At 61.9% G+C, this 27900-nt stretch overlaps 4 protein-coding genes across 14 annotated transcripts in view; 2 read left to right on the top strand and 2 right to left on the bottom strand.

The window, feature by feature from the left end:
- The window catches only part of KRI1 (KRI1 homolog), a gene marked incomplete at its 5' end in the record, with an annotated part of 5745 nt that extends 432 nt beyond the window's left edge, over window positions 1-5313 (top strand). The window contains 10 exons of the mRNA XM_080636194.1: window positions 10-121; window positions 231-326; window positions 1645-1812; window positions 2350-2425; window positions 2509-2591; window positions 2993-3074; window positions 3255-3388; window positions 3910-3974; window positions 4061-4150; window positions 4876-5313. Of these exons, the coding sequence (XP_080492320.1) occupies window positions 10-121; window positions 231-326; window positions 1645-1812; window positions 2350-2425; window positions 2509-2591; window positions 2993-3074; window positions 3255-3388; window positions 3910-3974; window positions 4061-4150; window positions 4876-5134 (1165 nt within the window). The 3' untranslated portion in view covers window positions 5135-5313. The remainder of the gene's footprint in view (window positions 1-9; window positions 122-230; window positions 327-1644; window positions 1813-2349; window positions 2426-2508; window positions 2592-2992; window positions 3075-3254; window positions 3389-3909; window positions 3975-4060; window positions 4151-4875) is intronic.
- Window positions 5314-5456: 143 nt separating this feature from the next.
- Window positions 5457-12525, bottom strand: ATG4D (autophagy related 4D cysteine peptidase). Of its 10 annotated transcripts, XR_013958612.1 has the most exons (8): window positions 12287-12525; window positions 11882-11965; window positions 10988-11161; window positions 9070-9264; window positions 8530-8594; window positions 8330-8445; window positions 6461-6539; window positions 6293-6351 (listed from the first exon to the last, which is right to left on the bottom strand). XR_013958612.1 is itself a non-coding variant. In XM_080636240.1 (7 exons), exons 1-7 carry the CDS (start codon window positions 11786-11788, stop codon window positions 5831-5833), a joined length of 1518 nt encoding a protein of 505 aa, XP_080492366.1. In that variant the 5' UTR covers window positions 11789-11798; the 3' UTR covers window positions 5457-5830. The 10 variants fall into 10 exon arrangements, 7 of the variants coding, with proteins under 7 accessions (XP_080492366.1, XP_080492365.1, XP_080492369.1 ...); XM_080636240.1 differs by lacking the exons at window positions 6461-6539; window positions 11882-11965; window positions 12287-12525 and adding exons at window positions 5457-5975; window positions 6074-6192 and having other exon boundaries at window positions 6275-6351; window positions 10988-11798; XR_013958614.1 differs by lacking the exons at window positions 11882-11965; window positions 12287-12525 and adding an exon at window positions 6131-6192 and having other exon boundaries at window positions 6275-6351; window positions 10988-11798.
- A 646-nt stretch (window positions 12526-13171) lies between these two features.
- On the top strand, window positions 13172-27509 carry KEAP1 (kelch like ECH associated protein 1). 2 transcript variants are annotated; one of them, XM_080636237.1, is made up of 6 exons: window positions 13172-13293; window positions 14253-14881; window positions 17859-18502; window positions 21735-21940; window positions 22886-23062; window positions 27063-27509. In XM_080636237.1, exons 2-6 carry the CDS (start codon window positions 14315-14317, stop codon window positions 27224-27226), a joined length of 1758 nt encoding a protein of 585 aa, XP_080492363.1. In that variant the 5' UTR covers window positions 13172-13293; window positions 14253-14314; the 3' UTR covers window positions 27227-27509. The 2 variants fall into 2 exon arrangements, with proteins under 2 accessions (XP_080492363.1, XP_080492362.1); XM_080636236.1 differs by having other exon boundaries at window positions 17817-18502; window positions 27063-27508.
- On the bottom strand, window positions 15337-16903 carry LOC308231040 (uncharacterized protein; the record flags this gene model as incomplete). The annotated part of the gene is made up of 2 exons (XM_080636139.1): window positions 15337-15939; window positions 16035-16903. The coding sequence occupies 2 exons, from the start codon at window positions 16901-16903 to the stop codon at window positions 15513-15515; spliced, it is 1296 nt and encodes a 431-aa protein (XP_080492265.1). The 3' UTR covers window positions 15337-15512.
- Window positions 27510-27900: the final 391 nt, after the last annotated feature.

Here is a 27900-nt window from a genome sequence, read left to right as displayed (position 1 = left end):
CCCCCCCAGGTCCCCCCCCTCCCTGCCGGACTCCTCGGATGAGGGCGAGCTCTTCCTGGCCAGGCAGGAGCAGTTCGAGCGATCCCACAACTTCCGCTTCCAGGAGCCGGGAGCGCAGCAGGTCTGGGGGGGGGGGGCAGGATATAGGGGGAGATCCAATAGGATGCAGCGTGGGGGTGGGGGGGCACATGGATCCACATGGATCCATCCCATCGCCCCCCCCGCCCCAGGTGCAGACATTCCCGAGGAGCATCCCCACGTCCGTGCGGCGCCGGGATGAGAGGAGGAAGGAGAAGAGGGAAGAGATCCGGGAGAGGAAGAGGAAGGTGAGGAGGGGAGGAAGGCACCGTGTCCCTCTGGCACCGTGTCCATGTATCCCTATGGCACCGTGTCCCTCTGGCACCGTGTCCATGTATCCCTATGGCACCGTGTCCCTCTGGCACCGTGTCCATGTATCCCTATGGCACCGTGTCCCTCTGGCACCGTGTCCATGTATCCCTATGGCACCGTGTCCCTCTGGCACCGTGTCCATGTATCCCTAGGGCACCGTGTCCCTCTGGCACCGTGTCCATGTATCCCTATGGCACCGTGTCCCTCTGGCACCGTGTCCATGTATCCCTAGGGCACCGTGTCCCTCTGGCACCGTGTCCATGTATCCCTATGGCACCGTGTCCCTCTGGCACCGTGTCCATGTATCCCTAGGGCACCGTGTCCCTCTGGCACCGTGTCCATGTATCCCTATGGCACCGTGTCCCTCTGGCACCGTGTCCATGTATCCCTATGGCACCGTGTCCCTCTGGCACCGTGTCCATGTATCCCTATGGCACCGTGTCCCTCTGGCACCGTGTCCATGTATCCCTATGGCACCGTGTCCCTCTGGCACCGTGTCCATGTATCCCTAGGGCACCGTGTCTCTCTGGCACCGTGTCCATGTATCCCTATGGCACCGTGTCCCCCTGGCACCGTGTCCATGTATCCCTATGGCACCGTGTCCCTCTGGCACCGTGTCCATGTATCCCTATGGCACCGTGTCCCTCTGGCACCGTGTCCATGTATCCCTATGGCACCGTGTCCCTCTGGCACCGTGTCCATGTATCCCTAGGGCACCGTGTCTCTCTGGCACCGTGTCCATGTATCCCTATGGCACCGTGTCCCCCTGGCACCGTGTCCATGTATCCCTATGGCACCGTGTCCCTCTGGCACCGTGTCCATGTATCCCTATGGCACCGTGTCCCTCTGGCACCGTGTCCATGTATCCCTATGGCACCGTGTCCCTCTGGCACCGTGTCCATGTATCCCTATGGCACCGTGTCCCTCTGGCACCGTGTCCATGTATCCCTATGGCACCGTGTCCCTCTGGCACCGTGTCCATGTATCCCTATGGCACCGTGTCCCTCTGGCACCGTGTCCATGTATCCCTATGGCACCGTGTCCCTCTGGCACTGTGTCCATGTATCCCTAGGGCACCGTGTCCCTCTGGCACTGTGTCCATGTATCCCTATGGCACCATGTCCCTGTATCCCTGCACACCTATGAAGCTGCATCCCTGTATCCCTATGTCCTTGTATCCCTATGGCCCTGTTCTCCTATGGCCGTTTCCCTATGGCCCTGTATCCCTATGGAACCGTGTCCCTGTCTCTGTAGGAGAAGCAGCGGCACCGGGAGGAGCTGAAGCAGCTCAAGAACCTCAAACGGGCCGAGGTGGCCGCGCGGCTGCACCGGCTCCAGCGCGCATCCGGATCCGGCTCCGGCATCACCGCGGCCGCGCTCGAGGGGGATTTCGACCCGGAGCAGCACGACCGGCTCATGGCGGTGGGAACCCCCCGGATCCATCCCTGTCCATCCGGATCCATCCATGTCCATCCCTGTCCATCCATATCTGTATCCATCCATATATATCCATGTTCATCCATATGCATCTACATCCATGTTCATCCATATCCATCTGCATCCATATCCATCCGGATCCATCCATGTCCATCCACGGTCATCCACATCCCTGCCCATCCCTGTCCATCCATATGCGTATCCATCCATATATATCCATGTTCATCCATATCCATCTACATCCATATCCATCACTGTCCATCCGTATCCATCCCTGCCCATCCATGTCCATCCATATCCATATCCATCCTTGTCCATCCATATCCATCCCTGTTCATCCTTGTCCATCCATGTTCACACATATACATCTACATCCATATCCATCGCTGTCCATTCCTGTCTACCCGTGTCCATCCATATCCGTATCCCCCCATATCCACTCCGGATCCCCCTGTATCCTTCCATACCCCCCATATCTCCCCATATCCCCCCATTCCCAGCCCAGCCCCTCTCTCCCAGCAGGAATGCTTCGGGGATCATTACTATGGGCACGAGGAGGAGGAGAAGCCCCAGTTTGAGGCTGAAGAAGGGCTGGAGGGTGAGTGGGGGGGGGGGCCTGTCCTGTGTCCCCCCCCTTGTCCCTGTGTCCCCCCCATCTCCCTGTGTCCCTTCCCCCCCCAGATGACTGGAACTGGGACACGTGGACGGGTCCGGCCGAGGGGGGGGCCGAGCGGGAGCCCCATTGTGAGGACCCCGACTTTGTGGTGAGTGCAGGACCCCCCCCCAGAGCAGCTCATTACAGTGGGGGGGGGACAGGCTGCATCCCCCCCGTGTTCTATATGTGCCCCCCATGTTCTATATGTCCCGTGTTCTACATGTCCCGTGTTCTATATGTCCCATGTTCTATATGTGCCATGTTCTATATGTGCCATGTTCTATACATTCCATGTTCTATATGTGCCCCACCATGTTCTATATGCCCCATTTCCTATATGTGCCCCTATGTTCTATATGTCCCATGTTTCATATGTCCCATGCTCTATACGTTCTATACTCTATACGTGCCCCTTATGTTCTGTATGTCCCATGTTCTATATGTGCTCCGCGTGTTCCATATGTGCCATGTTACATATATCCCATGTTCCATGTGTGCCCCCCCATGCAGATGGATGCCGATTACACCCCCGCGCCCCCCCCGCAGCGCTTCCGGGAAGCGCTGGAGCGGCACAAACCCCCCTTTGACCCTGGTGAGAGCAGCACTGAGCACCCCACCCCATTGAACCCCCCCCCAATGGACCCTTCTTGGCCCCCCCCATAACCCCCCCCCCAATGGACCCTTCTTGACCCCCCCCATAACCCCCCCCAATGGACCCTTCTTGGCCCCCCCCCATAACCCCCCCCAATGGACTCTTCCTGACCCCCCCCAGACTCCAGCACCCTGGAGCGGTACCTGGATGAGTTCTATGGGCTGGACCATGAGGATGTGATCGGGGGGGACCTGCCCTGCCGCTTCCGGTACCGCCGCGTCCTCCCCTGCGACTTCGGCCTCACCACCGAGGAGGTGCGCTCCAAACCCCCCCCCAGCCAAATGGAACCTTCCAGCCCCATTGAACCCCCCCAAGAGCCAAATGGAACCTTCCAGCCCCATTGAACCCCCCCCCAGCCAAATGGAACCTTCCAGCCCCATTGAACACCCCCCCCCCAGCCAAATGGAACCTTCCAGCCCCATTGAACCCCCCCCAAGAGCCAAATGGAACCTTCCATCCCCATTGAACCCCCCCCAGCCAAATGGAACCTTCGAACCCCATTGAGCCCCCCCTCAGAGCCAAATGGAACCTTCCAACCCCATTGAACCCCCCCCAACCCCATTTGGACCCCCCCATTGGACCCACCTGTTGGACCCCCCCAGAACCATTTGAACCCCCCCAATGGACCCCCTCAGACCCATTTGGACCCCCCCAAAACCCATCTCGACCCCCCCAGACCCACCTGGACCCCCCCGAACCCCATTTGGCCCCCCCCATTGGCCCACCCCAGACCCATTTGGACCCCCCCAACCCCCTGTGCCCCCCCATCCATCAGATCCTGGCAGCGGATGACAAGGAGCTGAACCGCTGGTGCTCCCTGCGCAAGACCTGCATGTACCGGTAAGGGGGGGTGTCCATGGGGTGGGGGGTGGTCCATGGGTCCCCCCCCCCGTGTTAGGGGTGCTCAGGACCCCTTTTGCCCCCAGCTCGGAGCGGGAGGAGCGGCAGGATCAGGCCAACTACAGGCGCCGGGCCCAGAACACGTGGAAGAAGCAGCAGATCCTCAAGTCCCTCTTGTAAGGGGTTGGGGGGGAGGTACGGGGGGGTCACATCTAAACCTCCCCCTCCTTATCCCTTTATCATCCTCATGCTCATGCCTTTATGCTCATGCCTTTATGCTCATGCCTTCATCCTCATCCCTTCACCCTCATCCCTTCATCCTCATCCCTTCATCCCTTCATCCTCATCCCCTCCATCCTCATCCCTTCACCCTCATCCCTTCACCCTCATCCCTTCACCCTCATCCCTTCACCCTCATCCCTTTATCCTCATCCCCTCCTTCATCCTCATCCCTTCATCCTCATCCCTTCATTCTCATCCCTTCATTCTCATCCCTTCATCCTCATTCTCATGCCTTTATCCTTGTCCCCCCTTTATCCTCATCGTTATCCCTTTATCCTCATCCTTATTCCTTTATCCTCATCCTTATTCTTTTATCCTCATCCCTTCATCCTCATCCTCTCCCCTTTATCCTTATGCCTTTATCCTCATCCCCTCTTTATCCTCATGCTCATCCCCATTCCCTTTATTCTCATCCTTTTTATTCTAATCCTTATCCCTTTATTGTCATTCTCATGCCTTTATCATCCCTCCTTCATCCTCATCCCTTTATCCTCATCCCCTCCTTCATCGTCACCCCTTCATCCTCATCCCCCCTTTATCCTCATGCTCATCCCCATCTCCTTTATGCTCATCCTTATCCCTTTATCTTTATCCCTTCATCCTCATCCCCCCCCCCCAGCCCCAAGGAGCCGGAAGCGGAGGCGGAAGCCAAGCAGAAGCCCCGGGACAAGCGGAAACGGCCCCGGGGGGGGCCGGTTAAAGGTGCCCCCCCCCGGCGCCGTGGCTCGGCCCCATTGGGCCCGCGGGTGCGCCTGGGGGGGCAGGAATTCACCGGGAGGCGCTTGGCTGCCTTCGGCCTCAGCGCCCGGCGCCTCCGGTACCGGCAGCGGCACAAGGGGGGGGGAGCTGCCGCCGCCCCCCCCCCGGCCCGAGGATAATGGGGGGGTCCCATGGGTGACTGCCAGGGCCTGGTTCAGTTCATCTTTATTGGGGGGGGGAACAATAAATAACGTGTGACCCCCCCACCGTGAGCAGCGCCTGATACCCCCCCCGGGGGGGGGACACAGAGGGGTGGGGGGGTGTCCCTGAGGGGTCATTGTGGGGTTGGGGAATCCCCTATAACCCACAGTGGTTCAGTCCCATGGGGGGGGCTCAAAGAAGGGATGGGGGGGGTCCCCAAGGGGTCATTGTGGGGTTGGGACTCCCCTATAGTCCACAATGGTTCAGTCCCAAGGAAGGTTGAGGGGTTGGGACCCTCCCATAACCCGCAATGGTTCGGTCCTGGGGGGGAGTTGAGGGATTGGGATGCCCCATAACCCACAATGGTTCAGTCCCATGGGGAGGATTGAGGGATTGGGACCCCCCCATTACCCCCAATGGTTCAGTCCCATCCCCCCCAACCCACAATGGTTCAGTCCGGGGGGGTGTGTGTGAGGGGTTCGGACCCCCCCATAACCCACGATGGCTCAGTCCCATGTGGGGGGTTTGAGGGATTGGGACCCCCCCATAACTCACAATGGTTCAGTCCCAAGGGGGGGAGGGTTTGAGGGGTTGGGGCCCCCCCTTTATCCACAATGGTTCAGTCCCATCTCCCCCATAACCCACAATGGTTCAGTCCCAAGGGGGGGGGGCGCTCAAAGGAACACGAACTCCTCCGCCCCAGGGGGGGTCGTGGGGGGGGGGGGCGTCTCGGAGGGTGGGGGCTCCATCCCCTGTGCCCCCCCCTCGACCAGGGTGAAGAGGGGGTAATGCTCGGGTGCCGTGGGGGGGGCCAGGACCTGGATAATGGCGGGGGGGGAACGGGGTTACAATGGAGTGGGGGGGCACCCCCAAAAATCACCCTCACACCCCCCCCCATAGTGCGATGTGGGCTCAACCGGGTCAGGTCCCTGCAGAGCGCATCCAGCCCGGTCCTAGTGCCCGCATAGAAGCCAATGGTGCAGCTGGGATCCATCTTCCCAAAGGGCATCTTCCGCAGGGATCTGCATTGGAATGACTTGGGGGGGGGGGGGGATGGTCAGGATAATGCCCCCCCCCCCCCCCAAACCACCCCCATTGATGGGGTCCCCCCCCATTACCTGCAATGGGAAGTTCTCCTGCTCCGTGTCCACATAGGGCTGGCAGTAATGGGGGTCCAGGTAGAGCAGGAAATCATCTGGAAATGGGATACGGGGGGGGGGGGGGCAAAATGAATTAGGGGGATCCCCCCCATATCCATGACCTGGGGGACCCTCCCCCCTCGCCCCCCAATTCCCATATGGAACCTTGGAAGCCGATGAAGTAAAGGGAATGCCGGGGTTTGCCGCCGATGATGCCAAGGCAGGATTCCAGCTTGAGCAGCTCCTGGGGGGGGGACATTAAGGGGGGGTCTTGGGGTGCTGGGGGGGGTATTGGGGTGCTTGGGAGGGTTTATGGTGTGCAAGGGGGGTTATGGGGTGAAGGGGGGGGTTATGGGATGCAGGGGGAGTTATGGGGTGCAGGGGGTTATGGGGTGCAGGGGGGGGTTATGGGGTGCAGGGGGGGTTATGGGGTGCAGGGGGGGTTATGGGGTGCAGGGGGGGTTATGGGGTGAAGGGGGGGTTATGGGATGCAGAGGGGGTTATGGGGTGAAGGGGGGGGTTATGGGGTGCAGGGGGGGTTATGGGGTGCAGGGGGGGGTTATGGGGTGCAGGGGGGGTTATGGGGTGAAGGGGGGGTTATGGGGTGCAGGGGGGGTTATGGGGTGAAGGGGGGGTTATGGGGTGCAGGGGGTGTTATAGGGTGCAGGGGGGGTTATGGGGTGCAGGGGGTGTTATAGGGTGCAGGGGGGGTTATGGGGTGAAGGGGGGGGGTTATGGGATGCAGGGGGGGTTATGGGGTGAAGGGGGGGTTATGGGATGCAGGGGGGGTTATGGGGTGAAGGGGGGGTTATGGGATGCAGGGGGGGTTATGGGGTGCAGGGGGGGTTATGGGGTGCAGGGGGTGTTATAGGGTGCAGGGGGGGTTATGGGGTGAAGGGGGGGGTTATGGGATGCAGGGGGGGTTATGGGGTGAAGGGGGGGTTATGGGGTGCAGGGGGGGTTATGGGGTGCAGGGGGGGTTATGGGGTGAAGGGGGGGTTATGGGATGCAGGGGGTGTTATAGGGTGCAGGGGGGGTTATGGGGTGAAGGGGGGGGTTATGGGATGCAGGGGGGGTTATGGGGTGAAGGGGGGGTTATGGGGTGCAGGGGGGGTTATGGGATGCAGGGGGGGTTATGGGGTGCAGGGGGGGTTATGGGGTGCAGGGGGTGTTATAGGGTGCAGGGGGGGTTATGGGGTGAAGGGGGGGGTTATGGGATGCAGGGGGGGTTATGGGGTGAAGGGGGGGTTATGGGATGCAGGGGGGGTTATGGGGTGCAGGGGGGGTTATGGGGTGCAGGGGGTGTTATAGGGTGCAGGGGGGGTTATGGGGTGAAGGGGGGGGTTATGGGATGCAGGGGGGGTTATGGGGTGAAGGGGGGGTTATGGGGTGCAGGGGGGGTTATGGGGTGAAGGGGGGGTTATGGGATGCAGGGGGGGTTATGGGGTGCAGGGGGGGTTATGGGGTGCAGGGGGTGTTATAGGGTGCAGGGGGGGTTATGGGGTGAAGGGGGGGGTTATGGGATGCAGGGGGGGTTATGGGGTGAAGGGGGGGTTATGGGGTGCAGGGGGGGTTATGGGGTGAAGGGGGGTTATGGGGTGAAGGGGGGGGTTATGGGATGCAGGGGGGGTTATGGGGTGAAGGGGGGGGTTATGGGGTGCAGGGGGGGTTATGGGGTGAAGGGGGGGTTATGGGGTGCAGGGGGGGTTATGGGGTGCGGGGGGGGTTATGGGGTGAAGGGGGGGTTATGGGATGCAGGGGGGAGGGGGGGGTTATGGGGTGCAGGGGGGTTATGGGGTGAAGGGGGGGTTATGGGGTGCAGGGGGGGTTATGGGGTGAAGGGGGGGTTATGGGGTGCAGGGGGGGGTTATGGGATGCAGGGGGGGTTATGGGGTGCAGGGGGGTTATGGGGTGCAGGGGTTGGGTGCAGGGGGGTTATGGGGTGAAGGGGGGTTATGGGGTGCAGGGGGGGTTATGGGGTGCAGAGGGGGTTATGGGGTGCAGGGGGGGGTTATGGGGTGCAGGGGTCCCCACCTTGATGCCCGCCACGTAGATGGGGTTTCAGGGCGTCCCCCCGAGCCTCACGGGCACCAGGACGATGACGGCTCCGGTGTCGCCCCGCAGCAGCGCGGCCACATCGGCCCGGAACACTGCGGACAACGGAGGGGTTGGGGGGGGGGCACGGAGACACCACCCCCCCACCCCCCCCCCCCCGGTACCGGTATGGTACGGACCGGTGCAGTCCTGGGCCACGTACACCGAGAGGCCGCCGGAGTCCGGCCAGGTCTCGACCGCCCTCCTGTGGAGACAGTGGGGAACTGCAGTGAGGGCGGCTGGGGGGGCTTGGGGTGTTGGTGGGCTATGGGCGCTATGGGGATACTATGGGGCAGGCTATGGGGCGAGCTATGGGGGGGACTATGGGGATGCTATGGGGCAGACTATGGGGGGACTATGGGGATGCTAAGGGGCAGGCTATGAGGCTGCTATGGGGATGCTATGAGTGGGCTATGTGGCAGGCTATGGGGATGCTGTGTGGATGCTATGGTGCAGGCTATGGGGAAGCTATGGGGCAGGCTATGGGCGCTATGGGGATGCTATGAGGCAGGCTTTGGGGCAGGCTATGGGGGTGCTATGAGGATGCTATGGGGGCGCTCTAGGGACGCTATGGTGGCGCTCTAGGGACACTGTTGGGTTGCTATGGGGTTGCTATGGGGGCGCTATGGGGACACTATGGGGTCGCCATGGGGTCGCCATGGGGCGGGCTCTGCTCTCACCGCAGGATGTGCGCAGCCGCCGCGGGCCCGAACCAGTCCCCGGCGGCGCGGCCGCAGCCGCTCCCCAGCGCCACCAAGCGATGGAGCCCGAGCGGTGCCCGCGGGTGGTCCCCGAAGCAGCGCAGGAGGGAGCGGAGCGGGGAGGGGGCGGCGCCCGCGGGGGGGGCTCCGGCTCCGGCTCCGGCCACGTCCAGTCTAGGGCAGAGAGGGGAGGGGGGTCCGGGGGGGCTGGGCTGTATTTGAGCTGGGTTTGGGTGGATTCAGGTGTATTTGGGGTGTATTGAGCTGTGTTCAGGTGTATTTGAGCTGTATTTTGGGTGTATTTGGGTGCATTTGGGGCTCATTGGGGCTGTATTTGGGTGTATTCGGGTGCATTTTGGGCTCATTGGGGCTGTATTTTGGCTGCATTCAGGCTGTATTTTGGGTGTATCTGGGTGCATTTTGGGCTCATTGGGGCTGTATTTTGGGTGTATCTGGGTGCATTTTGGGCTCATTGGGGCTGTATTTTGGCTGCATTCAGGCTGTATTTGGGTGTATTCGGGTGCATTTTGGGCTCATTGGGGCTGTATTTTGGCTGCATTCAGGCTGTATTTTGGTGTATCTGGGTGCATTTTGGGCTCATTGGGGCTGTATTTTGGCTGCATTCAGGCTGTATTTTGGGTGTATCTGGGCGCATTTTGGGCTCATTGGGGCTGTATTTTGGGTGTATCTGGGTGCATTTTGGGCTCATTGGGGCTGTATTTTGGCTGCATTCAGGCTGTATTTGGGTGTATTCGGGTGCATTTTGGGCTCATTGGGGCTGTATTTTGGCTGCATTCAGGCTGTATTTTGGGTGTATCTGGGTGCATTTTGGGCTCATTGGGGCTGTATTTTGGCTGCATTCAGGCTGTATTTTGGGTGTATCTGGGTGCATTTTGGGCTCATTGGGGCTGTATTTTGGCTGCATTCAGGCTGTATTTTGGGTGTATCTGGGCGCATTTTGGGCTCATTGGGGCTGTATTTTGGGTGTATCTGGGCGCATTTTGGGCTCATTGGGGCTGTATTTTGGCTGCATTCAGGCTGTATTTTGGGTGTATCTGGGCGCATTTTGGGCTCATTGGGGCTGTATTTTGGGTGTATTTGGGTGCATTTTGGGCTCATTGGGGCTGTATTTTGGGCGTATCTGGGCGCATTTTGGGCTCATTGGGGCTGTATTTTGGGTGTATCTGGGCGCATTTTGGGCTCATTGGGGCTGTATTTTGGGTGTATTTGGGTGCATTTTGGGCTCATTGGGGCTGTATTTTGGGTGTATTTGGGTGCATTTTGGGCTCATTGGGGCTGTATTTTGGGTGTATTTGGGTGCATTTTGGGCTCATTGGGGCTGTATTTTGGGTGTATCTGGGCGCATTTTGGGCTCATTGGGGCTGTATTTTGGGTGTATTTGGGTGCATTTTGGGCTCATTGGGGCTGTATTTTGGGTGTATTTGGGTGCATTTTGGGCTCATTGGGGCTGTATTTTGGCTGCATTCAGGCTGTATTTTGGGTGTATTTGGGCGCATTTTGGGCTCATTGGGGCTGTATTTTGGGTGTATTTGGGTGCATTTTGGGCTCATTGGGGCTGTATTTTGGGTGTATCTGGGCGCATTTTGGGCTCATTGGGGCTGTATTTTGGGTGTATCTGGGCGCATTTTGGGCTCATTGGGGCTGTATTTTGGCTGCATTCAGGCTGTATTTTGGGTGTATCTGGGCGCATTTTGGGCTCATTGGGGCTGTATTTTGGGTGTATCTGGGCGCATTTTGGGCTCATTGGGGCTGTATTTTGGCTGCATTCAGGCTGTATTTTGGGTGTATTCGGGTGCATTTTGGGCTCATCCGGGCTGTGTTTTGGGTGCATTCTGGCTGGGTTTGGGTGCATTTCGGGGTCCCCCCCCTCACTCACCGCGGCCGAGGCGGTGCAGGAGCAGCCCCTGCGCCAGCAGCATCTGCGCGCTCCGCAGGGTGCAGCCCCAGCCCCCGTCGCTGCTCCAGCCCGAGCCGCGCAGCGCCGGGAAGCCCCGGCGGTACGAGAGGAACGGCCGCGAGCGCACGTCCCGCGCCAGCCCGCGCAGCTCCGCTGGGGGGCGGCAGAGAGCGCGCTCAGCGCCGGCCCCGCGGAGAGCCCATGGAGGCCGCTCTGCCCCACAGAGAGAGACCATAGAGAGGCCATAGAGAGACCATAGAGAGACCACAGAGAGGCCATAGAGAGACCATAGAGAGACCACAGAGAGACATAGAGAGAGACCATAGAGACACATAGAGAGACCATAGAGAGACAATGGAGAGACAGAGAGAGAGAGACCATAGAGACACATAGAGAGACCACGGGAAGACCATAGAGAGACATAGAGACACATAGAGACCATAGAGAGACATAGAAAGGCCACAGAGAGGTCATAGAGAGACATAGAGAGACCATAGAGAGCCATGGAGAGATCACAGGGAGGTCATAGAGAGAAACCATAGAGAGCCCATAGAAAGGCCATAGAGAGCCACAGAGAACCCATAGAGAGGCCAAAGAGAGGCCACAGAGAGACCATAGAGAGAGCTCTGCCCCACAGAGACCCCATAGAGACCCCATAGAGAGCCCACTGAGCGCCATGGAGACCCCACAGAGAGAGCTCTGCCCCACAGAGACCCCATAGAGAGCCCATAGAGACCCACAGAGCCCGCTCTGCCCCATAGAGACCCCACAGAGCCCCATAGAGGCCGCTCTGCCCCATAGAGACCCACAGAGCCCCATAGAGGCCGCTCTGCCCCATAGATCGCTCCCTGCCCCACAGCGCTCCCCGCTCACCCTCGCGGGCGGGGCTGTACTCGCGTCCCAGCACGTGCAAGGGGGACCCGCGGGTCACGTGGCTCCGGGGCCGAACCGGAAACCCTGGGAGGGGAGGGGCACCGAAGGGGCGGGGTCAAAGGGGAACTTCCGTTTCCGTTACCGTTACTCCCGGTACCACCCCCCCGGTAACCGGTAACCCCGGAACCGCCATCTTCCGGTACTACCGGTTCCCCAACCCCCCCGCTTCCGGTTCCGCCACGACAGGTACTCCTGGGACACACCCTCCCCCCAGTTCCGGTTCCTTTCCGGTGCTTCCGGTTCCTCCCCATTTCTGTTTCCGGTACTACGGTGTCCCCCATTTCCGGTTACGTTTCCTATGCTACCCGTTCCCCCACCCATTTCCGGTTCCGTTCCCGGTGCTACCGATTCCCCCCATTTCCGGTTCCGGTACCGTATTTGAGGCTGTTCCAGGCCGAGAGGACGCGGCCGCGCATGCGCGCCCCGGGGGGCAGCGGAGGGGGGTTCCCGGAACATCCGGACGCTGCTCCCGCCGCCGCCCCTCCCCCCCCCGCGCTGGTGCCGGCGGCGCGCGGCGGGGGGCGGGGCGGGGGGCGGGGCCTGTCCCCGGGGCCAGCGGCGCCGCCGCCCGCCGCCATCTTGGGTGCGGAAGAGGCGGAAGTGGCGTCACGGGGGGAAGGGGGAGGGGCATCCTGGGGATGGGTCACGTGGGGCCCCATAGAGCGGGCTCTGCCCCATAGAACGGGCTCTAGTCCCATAGAGGGTTCTCTGCCCCATAGAACGGGCTCTGAGCCATAGAGGGGGGTCTCTGCCCCATAGAGCGGGCTCTAGTCCCACAGAGGGTTCTCTGCCCCATAGAACGGGCTCTGAGCCATAGAGGGGGGTCTCTGCCCCATAGAGCGGGCTCTGCCCCATAGAACGGGCTCTAGCCCCATAGAGGGTTCTCTGCCCCATAGAACGGGCTCTGCCCCATAGAGGGGTCTCTGTCCATCCCTCTCCCACTGCTCCATCCCCATTTCCATCGTGTCCCCATCCTTGTCCTCACCCCTTGTCCCTGTCCCCATGCGCTTCCCTGCCCCCCACCTCACCCCCATTCCCACTTATCCCCCTCCATATCCCCCCCTTCCCTCCCCACATCCCCTTATCTTACCCCCTATCCCCAATAAAAGCCCCCCCGGGGTCACACGAGGACGCGCTCCACCTCCCCCCCCCCCCCGCTTCCCTTCCCACTGACTCTTATTGTGACAGCGCAAGGGAAAGGGAGGGGGCGTGTCCTCGTGACGTCGCCGCGGGGGCGTGTCCGGGCCGCGGGGACTCTTACTGCGGCGGGGGCTCCGCTCCGTGCTTAGTCACTGCCCCCCCCGCGCCCCCCCCGCCGCCTCCCGCCGCCGTCGGGGCCGCGCCATGAACGGGTGAGACCCCCGAGACCCCCCCGGGCCCCCCCCCGCTTGGCCCCGCCTCTCCGGCCCCCCCCCCCCCCCCCGGGATACAGGCATTGGAACCGCCCCTCCCCATTGCGTCCCTATGGGGGGGTCCCCACGTCCCATCCGTATGGGGGGGCTGCCACGGCACTCGGAGCCTGTTGGATGGGTGCCCCCCCCCCACCCCCACTGGGGTTGATACCGGGGTGCCCCCCCCCTCCAAACCCCAATGGGGGTCACTGCGATGCTGCCCCCCCCCCCGCCTCATTTTCCCCCTAACCCCACTTTGGGGGTCCTCCCCATCCCCTTAACCCCAATTTGGGGGGGGGATCCCTATGATGCTGTGACCAAGTGGTCCCCCCCTCACCTCATTTCCCCCCCTTCTCTCCCTATAGGTCCGACCCCCATTGCCTTAACCCCAATCTGGGGGGGGGGTCCCTATGATGCTGTGGCCACGTTGTAGCCCCCCAGTGCCTCAGTTTCCCTTATGGGTGCCCTGGTGTTGATATGGGGGTGCCCCCCTTCTAGCCTTGGTATTGGGGGGGGGTCCCTATGATGCTGTGGCCACGTTGTACCCCCCAGTGCCTCTGTTTCCCCTATGGGTGCCCTGGTGTTGATATGGGGGTGCCCCCCTTCTAGCCTTGGTATTGGGGGGGGGTCCCTATGATGCTGTAGCCACGTTGTAGCCCCCCAGTGCCTCAGTTTCCCTTATGGGTGCCCTGGTGTTGATATGGGGGTGCCCCCCTTCTAGCCTTGGTATTGGGGGGGGGGTCCCTATGATGCTGTGGCCACGTTGTAGCCCCCCAGTGCCTCAGTTTCCCTTATGGGTGCCCTGGTGTTGATATGGGGGTGCCCCCCCCCCAACCCTGGTACTGGGGGGGTCCCTGTGATGCTGTGACCAAGGGGTCCCCCCCAATGCCTCATTACCCCCCCCTTTTCTCTCCATCCAGGTCCACCCCCCCATCCCCTTAACCCCAAGCCGCGGGGGGGGGTTCCCTGCGATGCTGGGGCCATGTCCTCCCCCCCAGCCCCGGAGTGCCCGGCCGAGGTGACCCCATCCCCGGGGGGCTCAGGCTCCTTCAGTTACAGCCTGGCCGAGCACCCGACGGCGGCGCTGGCCGTGATGAACCAGCTCCGCCTGGACCGGCACCTCTGCGACGTCACCTTGAGCATCCGGTACCACGGCGACGCCGGCGGCGAGGCCGCCACCGCCGACATCCCCGCGCACAAAGTGGTCCTGGCCGCGTCCAGCCCCGTCTTCAAGGCCATGTTCACGGCGGGCCTCAAAGAGCAAGGCATGGAGGTGGTGCCCATCGAAGGGGTGCACCCCAAGGCCATGGAGCGCTTGGTGGAGTTTGCCTACACGGCCTCGGTGGCCGTCGGGGAGAGCTGCGTCCTGCACCTCATGAACGGGGCCGTCATGTACCAGATGGACCGCGTGGTCCGCGCCTGCGCCGACTTCCTGGCGCGCCAGCTGCATCCCAGCAACGCCATCGGCATCGCCGCCTTCGCCGAGCACATCGGCTGCCTGGACCTGCACCAGCGCGCCCGCGAGTACATTTACATGCACTTCGGGGAGGTACGGGGCCGGGGGGGATGGATCCCACCCAAAGGGGATGGATCTGACCCAAAGGGATGGATCTGACCCAAAGGGATGGATCTGACCCAAAGGGATGGATCTGCACCAAAGGGGATGGATCCGACCCAAAGGGATGGATCTGACCCAAAGGGATGGATCTGCACCAAAGGGGATGGATCCAACCCAAAGGGATGGGTCTGACCCAAAGGGATGGATCTGCACCAAAGGGGATGGATCCGACCCAAAGGGATGGATCTGACCCAAAGGGATGGATCTGCACCAAAGGGGATGGATCCGACCCAAAGGGATGGGTCTGACCCAAAGGGGATGGGTCTGACCCAAAGGGATGGATCTGCACCAAAGGGGATGGATCCGACCCAAAGGGGATGGATCTGACCCAAAGGGATGGATCTGCACCAAAGGGGATGGATCCGACCCAAAGGGGATGGATCTGACCCAAAGGGATGGATCTGACCCAAAGGGATGGATCTGACCCAAAGGGATGGGTCTGACCCAAAGGGGATGGGTCTGACCCAAAGGGATGGATCTGCACCAAAGGGGATGGATCCGACCCAAAGGGATGGATCCGACCCAAAGGGGATGGGTCTGACCCAAAGGGGATGGATCTGACCTAAAGAGATAGATCCAACCCAAAGGGGATGGATCTGACCCGAAGGGATGGATCTGCTCCGAAGGAGATGGATCTGACCCAAAGGGATGGATCTGACCCAAAGGGATGGATCTGACCCAAAGGGATGGATCTGCACCAAAGGGGATGGATGCGACCCAAAGGGGATGGATCTGACCCAAAGGGATGGATCTGACCCAAAGGGATGGATCTGACCCAAAGGGATGGATCTGACCCAAAGGGATGGATCTGCACCAAAGGGGATGGATCCGACCCAAAGGGATGGATCTGCACCAAAGGGGATGGATCCGACCCAAAGGGATGGATCTGCACCAAAGGGGATGGATCCAACCCAAAGGGATGGGTCTGACCCAAAGGGATGGGTCTGACCCAAAGGGGATGGGTCTGACCCAAAGGGGATGGATCTGACCTAAAGAGATGGATCCAACCCAAAGGGATGGGTCTGACCCAAAGGGATGGGTCTGACCCAAAGGGATGGGTCTGACCCAAAGGGATGGGTCTGACCCAAAGGGATGGATCTGCACCAAAGGGGATGGATCCGACCCAAAGGGATGGATCCGACCCAAAGGGGATGGATCCGACCCAAAGGGGATGGATCTGACCCGAAGGGGATGGATCTGCTCCGAAGGAGATGGATCTGCTCCGAAGGAGATGGATCTGACCCAAAGGGATGGATCTGACCCAAAGGGATGGATCTGACCCAAAGGGATGGATCCGACCCAAAGGGATGGATCCGACACAAAGGGATGGATCTGACACAAAGGGATGGATCTGACCCAAAGGGATGGATCTGACCCAAGGGGATGGATCTGAACCGAAGGGATGGGGGCAATGAAGTATCTGCTCCAGAGGGCTGGATCTGCACCAAAGGGGCTGGATCTGCGCCAAAGGGGCTGGATCCGACCAAAAGGGATGGATCCGACCAAAAGGGATGGATCTGACCCAAAGGGATGGATCTGAACCGAAGGGATGGGAGGAATGAAGGGTCTGCCCCAAAGGGAAGGATCTGACCCAAAGGAATGGACTTGACCCAAAGGGGATGGATCTGACCCAAAGGGGATGGATCCGACCCAGAGGGATGGATCTCCCCCAAAGGGATGGGGGCAATGAAGGATCTGCCCCAAAGGGCTGGGTCTGCCCCAAAGAGGATGGATCTGCCCCAAAGAGGATGGATCTGCCCCAAAGAGGATTGATCTGCACCAAAGGGCTGGATCTGACCGAAAGGGGATGGATCTGCTCTGAAGGGATGGGTCTGACCCAAAGGGATGGATCTGACCCGAAGGGATGGGGGCAATAAGGGACCTGCCCCAAGGGGATGAAACCTGCCCCAAAGGGTATAAGGGGGTCCAAGGCCCCCCACTGTCCCTACGCATCCCACCCCACCCCATGACCTCCAACCCCACCCCATGACCTCCAACCCCATCCCATCACCATCCCCCCAATCCCATCCCATCCCCTCCAACCCCATCCCATCACCCCATTCCCATCCCCTCTGACCCTGCCACCTCCCTTTTCCCCTTGCCCAGGTCTCCAAGCAGGAGGAGTTCTTCAACCTCTCCCATTGCCCCTATCCCATCCCATCACCCTCATCCCATCTCCTCCAACCCCACCTCCTCCTCCTCTCTTGCTCAGGTCTCCAAGCAGGAGGAGTTCTTCAACCTCTCCCATTGCCCCTATCCCATCCCATCACCCTCATCCCATCCCCTCCAACCCCATCCCATCCCCTCCAACCCCATCCCATCTCCTCCAACCCCATCCCATCCCCTCCAACCCTGCCACCTCCCTTTCCCCCCTGTCCAGGTCTCCAAGCAGGAGTTCTTCAACCTCTCCCATTGCCCCTATCCCATCCCCTCCAACCCCATCCCATCCCCTCCAACCCCATCCCATCCCCTCCAACCCCATCCCATCTCCTCCAACCCCATCCCATCCCCTCCAACCCCATCCCATCCCCTCCAACCCCATCCCATCTCCTCCAACCCCATCCCATCCCCTCCAACCCCATCCCATCCCCTCCAACCCCATCCCATCCCCTCCAACCCCATCCCATCCCCTCCAACCCCATCCCATCCCCTCCAACCCCATCCCATCCCCTCCAACCCCATCCCATCCCCTCCAACCCCATTCCATCCCCTCCAACCCCATTCCATCCCCTCCAACCCCATCCCATCCCCTCCAACCCCATCCCATCCCCTCCAACCCCATCCCATCCCCTCCAACCCCATCCCATCCCCTCCAACCCCATCCCATCCCCTCCAACCCCGCCGCCTCCCTCTCCCCCCTGCCCAGGTCTCCAAGCAGGAGGAGTTCTTCAACCTCTCCCATTGCCAGCTGGCCACGCTCATCAGCCGCGACGAGCTCAACGTGCGCTGCGAGTCCGAGGTCTTCCACGCCTGCATCAACTGGGTCAAGCACGACTGCCCCAACCGGCGCCCGTACGTCCAGGCCCTGCTGCGCGCCGTCCGCTGCCATTCCCTCACCCCGCACTTCCTGCAGACCCAGCTCCAGAAGTGCGAGATCCTGCGCGGCGATTCCCGATCCAAGGATTACCTGGCGCAGATCTTCCGCGATCTCACCCTCCACAAAGCCACCACGGTCCTGCCCTGCCGCGCGCCCAAGGTCGGGCAGCTCATCTACGCCGCCGGCGGCTACTTCCGCCATTCCCTGTGCTTCCTGGAGGCCTTCAACCCTCGGGATGGCTCCTGGCTGCGCTTGGCCGATCTGCAGGTGCCGCGGAGCGGCTTGGGGGGGTGCGTGGTGGGGGGGCTCTTCTACGCCGTCGGCGGCCGGAACAACGCTCCCGATGGGAACACGGACTCGGCGGCCATCGACTGCTACAACCCCATGACCAACCGCTGGAGCCCCTGCGCCCCCATGAGCGTCCCCCGCAACCGCATCGGGGTGGGGGTCATCGACGGCTTGATTTACGCCGTGGGGGGGTCGCACGGCTGCGTGCATCACTGCAGCGTCGAGAGGTAAAGGGGGGGGGGGGGGCGGGAATGGGGGTGGGAATGGGAATGGGGTTTGGAATGAGAATGGGGTTGGGAATGGAGGGGGTGGGAATGGGAATGGGATTGGGGTTGGGAATGGGGCTGGGAATGGGGTTGGGAATGGGGGGGGTGGGAATGGGAATATGGTTGGGGTGGGAATGGGGTGGGAATGGGAATGGGGTGGGAATGAGGTGGGAATGGGATTTGGAATGAGAATGGGGTTGGGAATGGGAACGGGGTGGGAATGGGAATGGGATTGGGGTTGGGAATGGGGCTGGGAATGGGGTTGGGAATGGGGGGGGGGGAATGGGAATATGGTTGGGGTGGGAATGGGAATGGGGTGGGAATGAGGTGGGAATGGGATTTGGAATGAGAATGGGGTTGGGAATGGGAACGGGATGGAAATGGGAATGGGGCTGGGAATGGGGTTGGGAATGGGGGGGGTGGGAATGGGAATATGGTTGGGGTGGGAATGGGGTGGGAATGGGAATGGGGTGGGAATGAGGTGGGAATGGGATTTGGAATGAGAATGGGGTTGGGAATGGGAACGGGATGGAAATGGGAATGGGATTGGGGTTGGGAATGGGATTGGGCATGGGGTTGGGAATGGGAATGGGGCTGGGAATGGGGTTGGGGATGGGGTTTGGAATAGGATTGGAAATGGGATGGAAATGGGAATGGGATTAGGAATGGGGTTGGGAATGGGAATGGGATTGGGATTGGGAATGGGAACGGGATGGAAATGGGAATGGGATTGGGGTTGAGAATGGGATTGGGCATGGGGTTGGGAATGGGAATGGGATTGGGAATGGGGCTGGGAATGGGGTTGGGGATGGGGTTTGGAATAGGATTGGAAATGGGATGGAAATGGGAATGGGATTAGGAATGGGGTTGGGAATGGGATTGGGGTTGGGAATGGGATGGACTGGAATGGGATGGGATGGGGTGGGATGGAGAGAGCCTGCTGTGGGGTATGGGTGTAGAGTGTGTGTGGGGGGGGGCAATGGGATCTATAGGGCCCCCAGTGTGGGCTGTGGGGTGTGGATGGTCATTGGGGTTCCCCAATGTGCCCTATGGGGCATTTACCTTCAGTGGGGGTCCTCAATGTGCCCTATGGGACATGGATGTTCACTGGGGTCCCCAATGTACCCTGTGGGGCCCGGCTGTGCCCTGGGGTCCCCATTGTGCCCTATGGGGCACAGAACTGCAGGGGGGTCCCCATTGTGCCCTATGGGGCACAGAACTGCAGGGGGGGTCCCCATTGTGCCCTATGGGGCACAGAACTGCAGGGGGGGTCCCCATTGTGCCCTATGGGGCCCGGCTGTGCCCGGGGGGGGTCCCCATTGTGCCCTATGGGGCACAGAACTGCAGGGGGGGTCCCCATTGTGCCCTATGGGGCCTGGCTGTGCCCGGGGGGGGTCCCCATTGTGCCCTATGGGGCACAGAACTGCAGGGGGGGTCCCCATTGTGCCCTATGGGGCACAGAACTGCAGGGGGGGTCCCCATTGTGCCCTATGGGGCACAGAACTGCAGGGGGGTCCCCATTGTGCCCTATGGGGCACAGAACTGCAGGGGGGGTCCCCATTGTGCCCTATGGGGCCTGGCTGTGCCCGGGGGGGGTCCCCATTGTGCCCTATGGGGCACAGAACTGCAGGGGGGGTCCCCATTGTGCCCTATGGGGCCCGGCTGTGCCCGGGGGGGGTCCCCATTGTGCCCTATGGGGCACAGAACTGCAGGGGGGGTCCCCATTGTGCCCTATGGGGCCTGGCTGTGCCCGGGGGGGGTCCCCATTGTGCCCTATGGGGCACAGAACTGCAGGGGGGGTCCCCATTGTGCCCTATGGGGCCCGGCTGTGCCCGGGGGGGGTCCCCATTGTGCCCTATGGGGCACAGAACTGCAGGGGGGGTCCCCATTGTGCCCTATGGGGCCCGGCTGTGCCCGGGGGGGGTCCCCATTGTGCCCTATGGGGCACAGAACTGCAGGGGGGGTCCCCATTGTGCCCTATGGGGCCTGGCTGTGCCCGGGGGGGGTCCCCATTGTGCCCTATGGGGCACAGAACTGCAGGGGGGGTCCCCATTGTGCCCTATGGGGCACAGAACTGCAGGGGGGGTCCCCATTGTGCCCTATGGGGCCCGGCTGTGCCCGGGGGGGGTCCCCATTGTGCCCTATGGGGCACAGAACTGCAGGGGGGGTCCCCATTGTGCCCTATGGGGCACAGAACTGCAGGGGGGGTCCCCATTGTGCCCTATGGGGCCTGGCTGTGCCCGGGGGGGGTCCCCATTGTGCCCTATGGGGCACAGAACTGCAGGGGGGGTCCCCATTGTGCCCTATGGGGCCCGGCTGTGCCCGGGGGGGGTCCCCATTGTGCCCTATGGGGCACAGAACTGCAGGGGGGGTCCCCATTGTGCCCTATGGGGCCCGGCTGTGCCCGGGGGGGGTCCCCATTGTGCCCTATGGGGCACAGAACTGCAGGGGGGGTCCCCATTGTGCCCTATGGGGCACAGAACTGCAGGGGGGGTCCCCATTGTGCCCTATGGGGCCCGGCTGTGCCCGGGGGGGGTCCCCATTGTGCCCTATGGGGCACAGAACTGCAGGGGGGGTCCCCATTGTGCCCTATGGGGCACAGAACTGCAGGGGGGGTCCCCATTGTGCCCTATGGGGCCCGGCTGTGCCCGGGGGGGGTCCCCATTGTGCCCTATGGGGCACAGAACTGCAGGGGGGGTCCCCATTGTGCCCTATGGGGCACAGAACTGCAGGGGGGGTCCCCATTGTGCCCTATGGGGCCCGGCTGTGCCCGGGAGGGGTCCCCATTGTGCCCTATGGGGCACAGAACTGCAGGGGGGGTCCCCATTGTGCCCTATGGGGCACAGAACTGCAGGGGGGGTCCCCATTGTGCCCTATGGGGCCCGGCTGTGCCCGGGGGGGGTCCCCATTGTGCCCTATGGGGCACAGAACTGCAGGGGGGGTCCCCATTGTGCCCTATGGGGCCCGGCTGTGCCCGGGGGGGGTCCCCATTGTGCCCTATGGGGCACAGAACTGCAGGGGGGGTCCCCATTGTGCCCTATGGGGCCCGGCTGTGCCCGGGGGGGGTCCCCATTGTGCCCTATGGGGCACAGAACTGCAGGGGGGGTCCCCATTGTGCCCTATGGGGCCCGGCTGTGCCCGGGGGGGGTCCCCAACCCTCTGTCTCTCTGTGTTCCCCCCCGTGCCCCCCAAGGTACGACCCGGAGCGGGACACGTGGGAGCGGGTGGCGCCGATGCAGTCGCGGCGGATCGGGGTGGGGGTGGCGGTGCTCAACCGGTTGCTCTACGCCGTGGGGGGGTTCGACGGCAGCAGCCGCCTGCGCTCGGCCGAGTGCTACCACCCCGAGCGCGACGCCTGGCGGCCGGTGGCCGCAATGGCAACGATCCGCAGCGGCGCCGGTGAGCGGGGAGCCAGCCCCGAGGGGATGGGGGGGGGGGGGGGGGTTCGAAAGGGGGGGGTTCTATAGGGGGAGTTCTGTAGGGGAAAGGGGGGATTCTGTGGGGGGGTTCCATAGGGGAAAGGGGGGGTCCTATAGGGGAAAGAGGGGGTCCTATAGGGGAAAGAGGGGGTTCTATAGGGGGAGTTCTGTAGGGGAAAGAGGGGATTCTGTAGGGGGGGTTCCATAGGGGAAAGGGGAGGTCCTATAGGGGAAAGAGGGGGTTCTATAGGGGGAGTTCTGTAGGGGAAAGGGGGGATTCTGTGGGGGGGTTCCATAGGGGAAAGGGGGGGTCCTATAGGGGAAAGAGGGGGTCCTATAGGGGAAAGAGGGGGTTCTATAGGGGGAGTTCTGTAGGGGAAAGAGGGGATTCTGTAGGGGGGGTTCCATAGGGGAAAGGGGAGGTCCTATAGGGGAAAGAGGGGGTTCTATAGGGGGAGTTCTGTAGGGGAAAGGGGGGATTCTGTAGGGGGGGTTCCATAGGGGAAAGGGGGGGTCCTATAGGAGAAAGGGTGGGGTCCTATAGGGGAAAGAGGGGGTTCTATAGGGGGAGTTCTGTAGGGGAAAGGGGGGATTCTGTAGGGGGGGTTCCATAGGGGAAAGGGGGGGTCCTATAGGAGAAAGGGGAGGTCCTATAGGGGAAAGAGGGGGTTCTATAGGGGGAGTTCTGTAGGGGAAAGGAGGGATTCTGTAGGGGGGTTCCATAGGGGAAAGGGGAGGTCCTAAAGAGGGGGGGCCTATAGGAGAAAGGGTGAGGTCCTATAGGGGAAAGAAGGTGTTCTGTAGGGGAAAGGGGGGGCCCTATGGGGGGGCCCTATGTGGAGGTCCTATAGTATAAAGGGGGGGTCGTGTACAAGGGTGCTATAGGGGAAAGGGGGGGTCTGATGGATGCCCCCCCCCCCCATAGGGGTCTGCGCCCTCAACAACTGCATCTACGCCATGGGCGGTTACGACGGCTCGGACCAGCTCAGCAGCACCGAGCGCTACGACGTGGAGGCCGATGCCTGGAGCTTCGTGGCGCCCATGCGGCACCGGCGCAGCGCCCTGGGGGTCACCGTGTACCAGGGCAAGATCTACGTGCTGGGTACGGGGGGGTACGGGGGGCACGGTGCATTGGGGGGGATAGGGGGTGTGGGGGGCACGGTGCATTGGGGGGGATAGGGGGTGTGGGGGGCACGGTGCATTGGGGGGGATAGGGGGTGTGGGGGGCACGGTGCATTGGGGGGGGATAGGGGAGGGGGTATGGGGGGCACGGTGCATTGGGGGGATAGGGGGTATGGGGGGCACGGTGCATTGGGGGGGGATAGGGGAGGGGGTATGGGGGGCACGGTGCATTGGGGGGATAGGGGGTGTGGGGGGCACGGTGCATTGGGGGGGATAGGGGGTATGGGGGGCACGGTGCATTGGGGGGGGATAGGGGAGGGGGTATGGGGGGCACGGTGCATTGGGGGGATAGGGGGTGTGGGGGGCACGGTGCATTGGGGGGATAGGGGGTGTGGGGGGCACGGTGCATTGGGGGGGATAGGGGGTGTGGGGGGCACGGTGCATTGGGGGGGATAGGGGGTGTGGGGGGCACGGTGCATTGGGGGGGGATAGGGGGTGTGGGGGGCACGGTGCATTGGGGGGGATAGGGGGTATGGGGGGCACGGTGCATTGGGGGGGATAGGGGGTATGGGGGGCACGGTGCATTGGGGGGGATAGGGGGTATGGGGGGCACGGTGCATTGGGGGGGGATAGGGGGTGTGGGGGGCACGGTGCATTTGGGGGGATAGGGGGTGTGGGGGGCACGGTGCATTGGGGGGGATAGGGGGTGTGGGGGGCACGGTGCATTGGGGGGGGATAGGGGGTATGGGGGGCACAGTGCATTGGAGGGGCAATTGATGGGGGGGGTTCCCAGCCCCATTACTCCCTGAGCACCCCCTCATCGCAGAGCCCCCATCACCACATATAGAACAGACCCTTCGGCATGCCCCGTAGGCCCCATAGCGCAGACCCCCTCATTGCCCCCCATAGCCCCCTATCACCCCCTATAGCACAGACCCCCATAGCCCACCATGGCCTCATCACCCCTATAGCATAGATCTCCCATAGCTCCCCACAGCCCCCGTAGCCTCCTATAGCCCCCATAGACCCCATATCCCCTACACCCCCTATAGCCCCCATAGCCCCCCATAGACTCCCTATCCCCTATAGCCCCTACACCCCCTATAGCCCCCATAGCCCCTCATAGACCCCATATCCCCTACACCCCCTATAGCCCCCATAGCCCCCCATAGACCCCATATCCCCTATAGCCCCTACACCCCCTATAGCCCCCAAGCCCCTCATAGACCCCATATCCCCTATAGCCCCTACACCCCCTATAGCCCCCATAGCCCCCCATAGACCCCATATCCCCTACACCCCCTATAGCCCCCATAGCCCCCCATAGACCCCATATCCCCTACACCCCCTATAGCCCCCATAGCCCCTCATAGACCCCATATCCCCTATAGCCCCTACACCCCCTATAGCCCCCATAGCCCCCCATAGACCCCCTATCCCCTATAGCCCCTACACCCCCTATAGCCCCCATAGCCCCCCATAGACCCCCTATCCCCTATAGCCCCTACACCCCCTATAGCCCCCATAGCCCCCCATAGACCCCCTATCCCCTATAGCCCCTACACCCCCTATAGACCCCATAGCCCCTCATAGACCCCATATCCCCTATAGCCCCTACACCCCCTATAGCCCCCATAGCCCCCCATAGACCCCATATCCCCTACACCCCCTATAGCCTCCATAGCCCCTCATAGACCCCATATCCCCTATAGCCCCTACACCCCCTATAGCCCCCAAGCCCCTCATAGACCCCATATCCCCTATAGCCCCTACACCCCCTATAGCCCCCATAGCCCCCCATAGACCCCATATCCCCTATAGCCCCTACACCCCCTATAGCCCCCATAGCCCCCCATAGACCCCATATCCCCTACACCCCCTATAGCCCCCATAGCCCCTCATAGACCCCCTATCCCCTATAGCCCCTACACCCCCTATAGCCCCCATAGCCCCCCATAGACCCCCTATCCCCTATAGCCCCTACACCCCCTATAGCCCCCATAGCCCCCCATAGACCCCCTATCCCCTATAGCCCCTACACCCCCTATAGCCCCCATAGCCCCCCATAGACCCCCTATCCCCTATAGCCCCTACACCCCCTATAGACCCCATAGCCCCTCATAGACCCCATATCCCCTATAGCCCCTACACCCCCTATAGCCCCCATAGACCCCATATCCCCTACACCCCCTATAGCCCCCATAGCCCCTCATAGACCCCATATCCCCTATAGCCCCTACACCCCCTATAGCCCCCATAGCCCCCCATAGACCCCCTATCCCCTATAGCCCCTACACCCCCTATAGCCCCCATAGCCCCCCATAGACCCCATATCCCCTATAGCCCCTACACCCCCTATAGCCCCCAAGCCCCTCATAGACCCCATATCCCCTATAGCCCCTACACCCCCTATAGCCCCCATAGCCCCCCATAGACCCCATATCCCCTACACCCCCTATAGCCCCCATAGCCCCCCATAGACCCCATATCCCCTACACCCCCTATAGCCCCCATAGCCCCTCATAGACCCCATATCCCCTATAGCCCCTACACCCCCTATAGCCCCCATAGCCCCCCATAGACCCCCTATCCCCTATAGCCCCTACACCCCCTATAGCCCCCATAGCCCCCCATAGACCCCCTATCCCCTATAGCCCCTACACCCCCTATAGACCCCATAGCCCCTCATAGACCCCCTATCCCCCATATCCCCTACACCCCCTATAGCCCCCATAGCCCCTCATAGACCCCATATCCCCTATAGCCCCTACACCCCCTATAGCCCCCATAGCCCCCCATAGACCCCCTATCCCCTATAGCTCCTACACCCCCTATAGCCCCCATAGCCCCCCATAGACCCCCTATCCCCTATAGCCCCTACACCCCCTATAGCCCCCATAGCCCCCCATAGACCCCCTATCCCCTATAGCCCCTACACCCCCTATAGCCCCCATAGCCCCCCATAGACCCCCTATCCCCTATAGCCCCTACACCCCCTATAGACCCCATAGCCCCTCATAGACCCCATATCCCCTATAGCCCCTACACCCCCTATAGCCCCCATAGCCCCCCATAGACCCCATATCCCCTACACCCCCTATAGCCTCCATAGCCCCTCATAGACCCCATATCCCCTATAGCCCCTACACCCCCTATAGCCCCCAAGCCCCTCATAGACCCCATATCCCCTATAGCCCCTACACCCCCTATAGCCCCCCATAGCCCCCCATAGACCCCATATCCCCTATAGCCCCTACACCCCTATAGCCCCCATAGCCCCCCATAGACCCCATATCCCCTACACCCCCTATAGCCCCCATAGCCCCTCATAGACCCCATATCCCCTATAGCCCCTACACCCCCTATAGCCCCCATAGCCCCCCATAGACCCCCTATCCCCTATAGCCCCTACACCCCCTATAGCCCCCATAGCCCCCCATAGACCCCCTATCCCCTATAGCCCCTACACCCCCTATAGCCCCCATAGCCCCCCATAGACCCCCTATCCCCTATAGCCCCTACACCCCCTATAGACCCCATAGCCCCTCATAGACCCCATATCCCCTATAGCCCCTACACCCCCTATAGCCCCCATAGCCCCCCATAGACCCCATATCCCCTACACCCCCTATAGCCTCCATAGCCCCTCATAGACCCCATATCCCCTATAGCCCCTACACCCCCTATAGCCCCCATAGCCCCCCATAGACCCCCTATCCCCTATAGCCCCTACACCCCCTATAGCCCCCATAGCCCCCCATAGACCCCCTATCCCCTATAGCCCCTACACCCCCTATAGCCCCCATAGCCCCCCATAGACCCCATATCCCCTACACCCCCTATAGCCCCCATAGCCCCTCATAGACCCCATATCCCCTATAGCCCCTACACCCCCTATAGCCCCCATAGCCCCCCATAGACCCCCTATCCCCTATAGCCCCTACACCCCCTATAGCCCCCATAGCCCCATCTCCCCATAGGCGGCTACGACGGCCACGCCTTCCTGGACTCGGTCGAGTGCTATGACCCGGTGACGGACGCCTGGACCGAGGTGACGCGGATGACGTCAGGACGCAGCGGCGTGGGCGTGGCCATCACCATGGAGCCGTGCCGGGACCAGCCCCCCCCGCACTGCCCCTGCTGACCCCGGCGCCGCCGTGGGGGGGGGGGGGTGGGTGTTGGGGGGGGGCGACGGACGCATCCCCCCCCCCCCCCTTTCACCCCACGGCGGCCAATGGGGGGGGGATGCGATGATGACCCCTGACTCCCCACTCCCATAAACCCCCCTCCCCCCGGTTTTAAAGCTGGGGGGGGGAACACAGGGACTGGCCCCCCCCCCTCCCCCCACCCATTGAGCATCGTTTTATGTTTTATGGATTCGGGATCGCGTTGTTACCGGAATAAAGCGACTTTTTGTGATTAAACGGGAAATGGGGGGGGGGGGGCACCGGGATGGGAACGGTCACGGACACCCCCCCCAAACACTGTGACCCCTTATAGCCCCCCCATCCCATTGCTTCCATGGCACCCCCATCCCATTCCCCTCTATAGCCCCCCCATCCCATTCCCCTCTATAGCCCCCCCATTCCCCCTATAGCCCCCCATCCCCCTCTATAGCCCCCCCATTCCCCCTATAGCCCCCCCATCCCATTCCCCTCTATAGCCCCCCCATTCCCCCTATAGCCCCCCCATCCCATTCCCCTCTATAGCCCCCCCATTCCCCCTATAGCCCCCCCATTCCCCTCTATAGCCCCCCCATCCCATTCCCCCTATAGCCCCCCCATCCCCCTCTATAGCCCCCCCATTCCCCCTATAGCC

Source organism: Psittacula echo, assembly GCF_963264785.1.
Source record: "Psittacula echo genome assembly, chromosome: 30".
Lineage (NCBI taxonomy): Eukaryota > Metazoa > Chordata > Aves > Psittaciformes > Psittacidae > Psittacula > Psittacula echo.
The sequence above is the reverse complement of the archived record's forward strand: the minus strand, read 5'-3'. Positions and strand labels throughout refer to the sequence as shown.

What these genes read in the sequence shown, in the direction of transcription:
- ATG4D (XM_080636239.1), bottom strand. Translation starts at nt 11,788, where the DNA reads ATGGGGCTCTGTGGGGTCTCTATGGGGCAGAGCGGGCTCTGTGGGTCT. An exon ending in GCGGCTGCGCACATCCTGCG is followed by an intron (nt 8,595 to 9,069) that starts GTGAGAGCAGAG and finishes CTGTCTCCACAG; the next exon opens with GAGGGCGGTCGAGACCTGGC. An exon ending in AGGAGAACTTCCCATTGCAG is followed by an intron (nt 6,193 to 6,274) that starts GTAATGGGGGGG and finishes CCCCCCCCCAAG; the next exon opens with TCATTCCAATGCAGATCCCT.
- KEAP1 (XM_080636236.1), top strand. Translation starts at nt 14,315, where the DNA reads ATGTCCTCCCCCCCAGCCCCGGAGTGCCCGGCCGAGGTGACCCCATCC. An exon ending in TTTACATGCACTTCGGGGAG is followed by an intron (nt 14,882 to 17,816) that starts GTACGGGGCCGG and finishes CCCCCTGCCCAG; the next exon opens with GTCTCCAAGCAGGAGGAGTT. An exon ending in AACGATCCGCAGCGGCGCCG is followed by an intron (nt 21,941 to 22,885) that starts GTGAGCGGGGAG and finishes CCCCCCCCATAG; the next exon opens with GGGTCTGCGCCCTCAACAAC.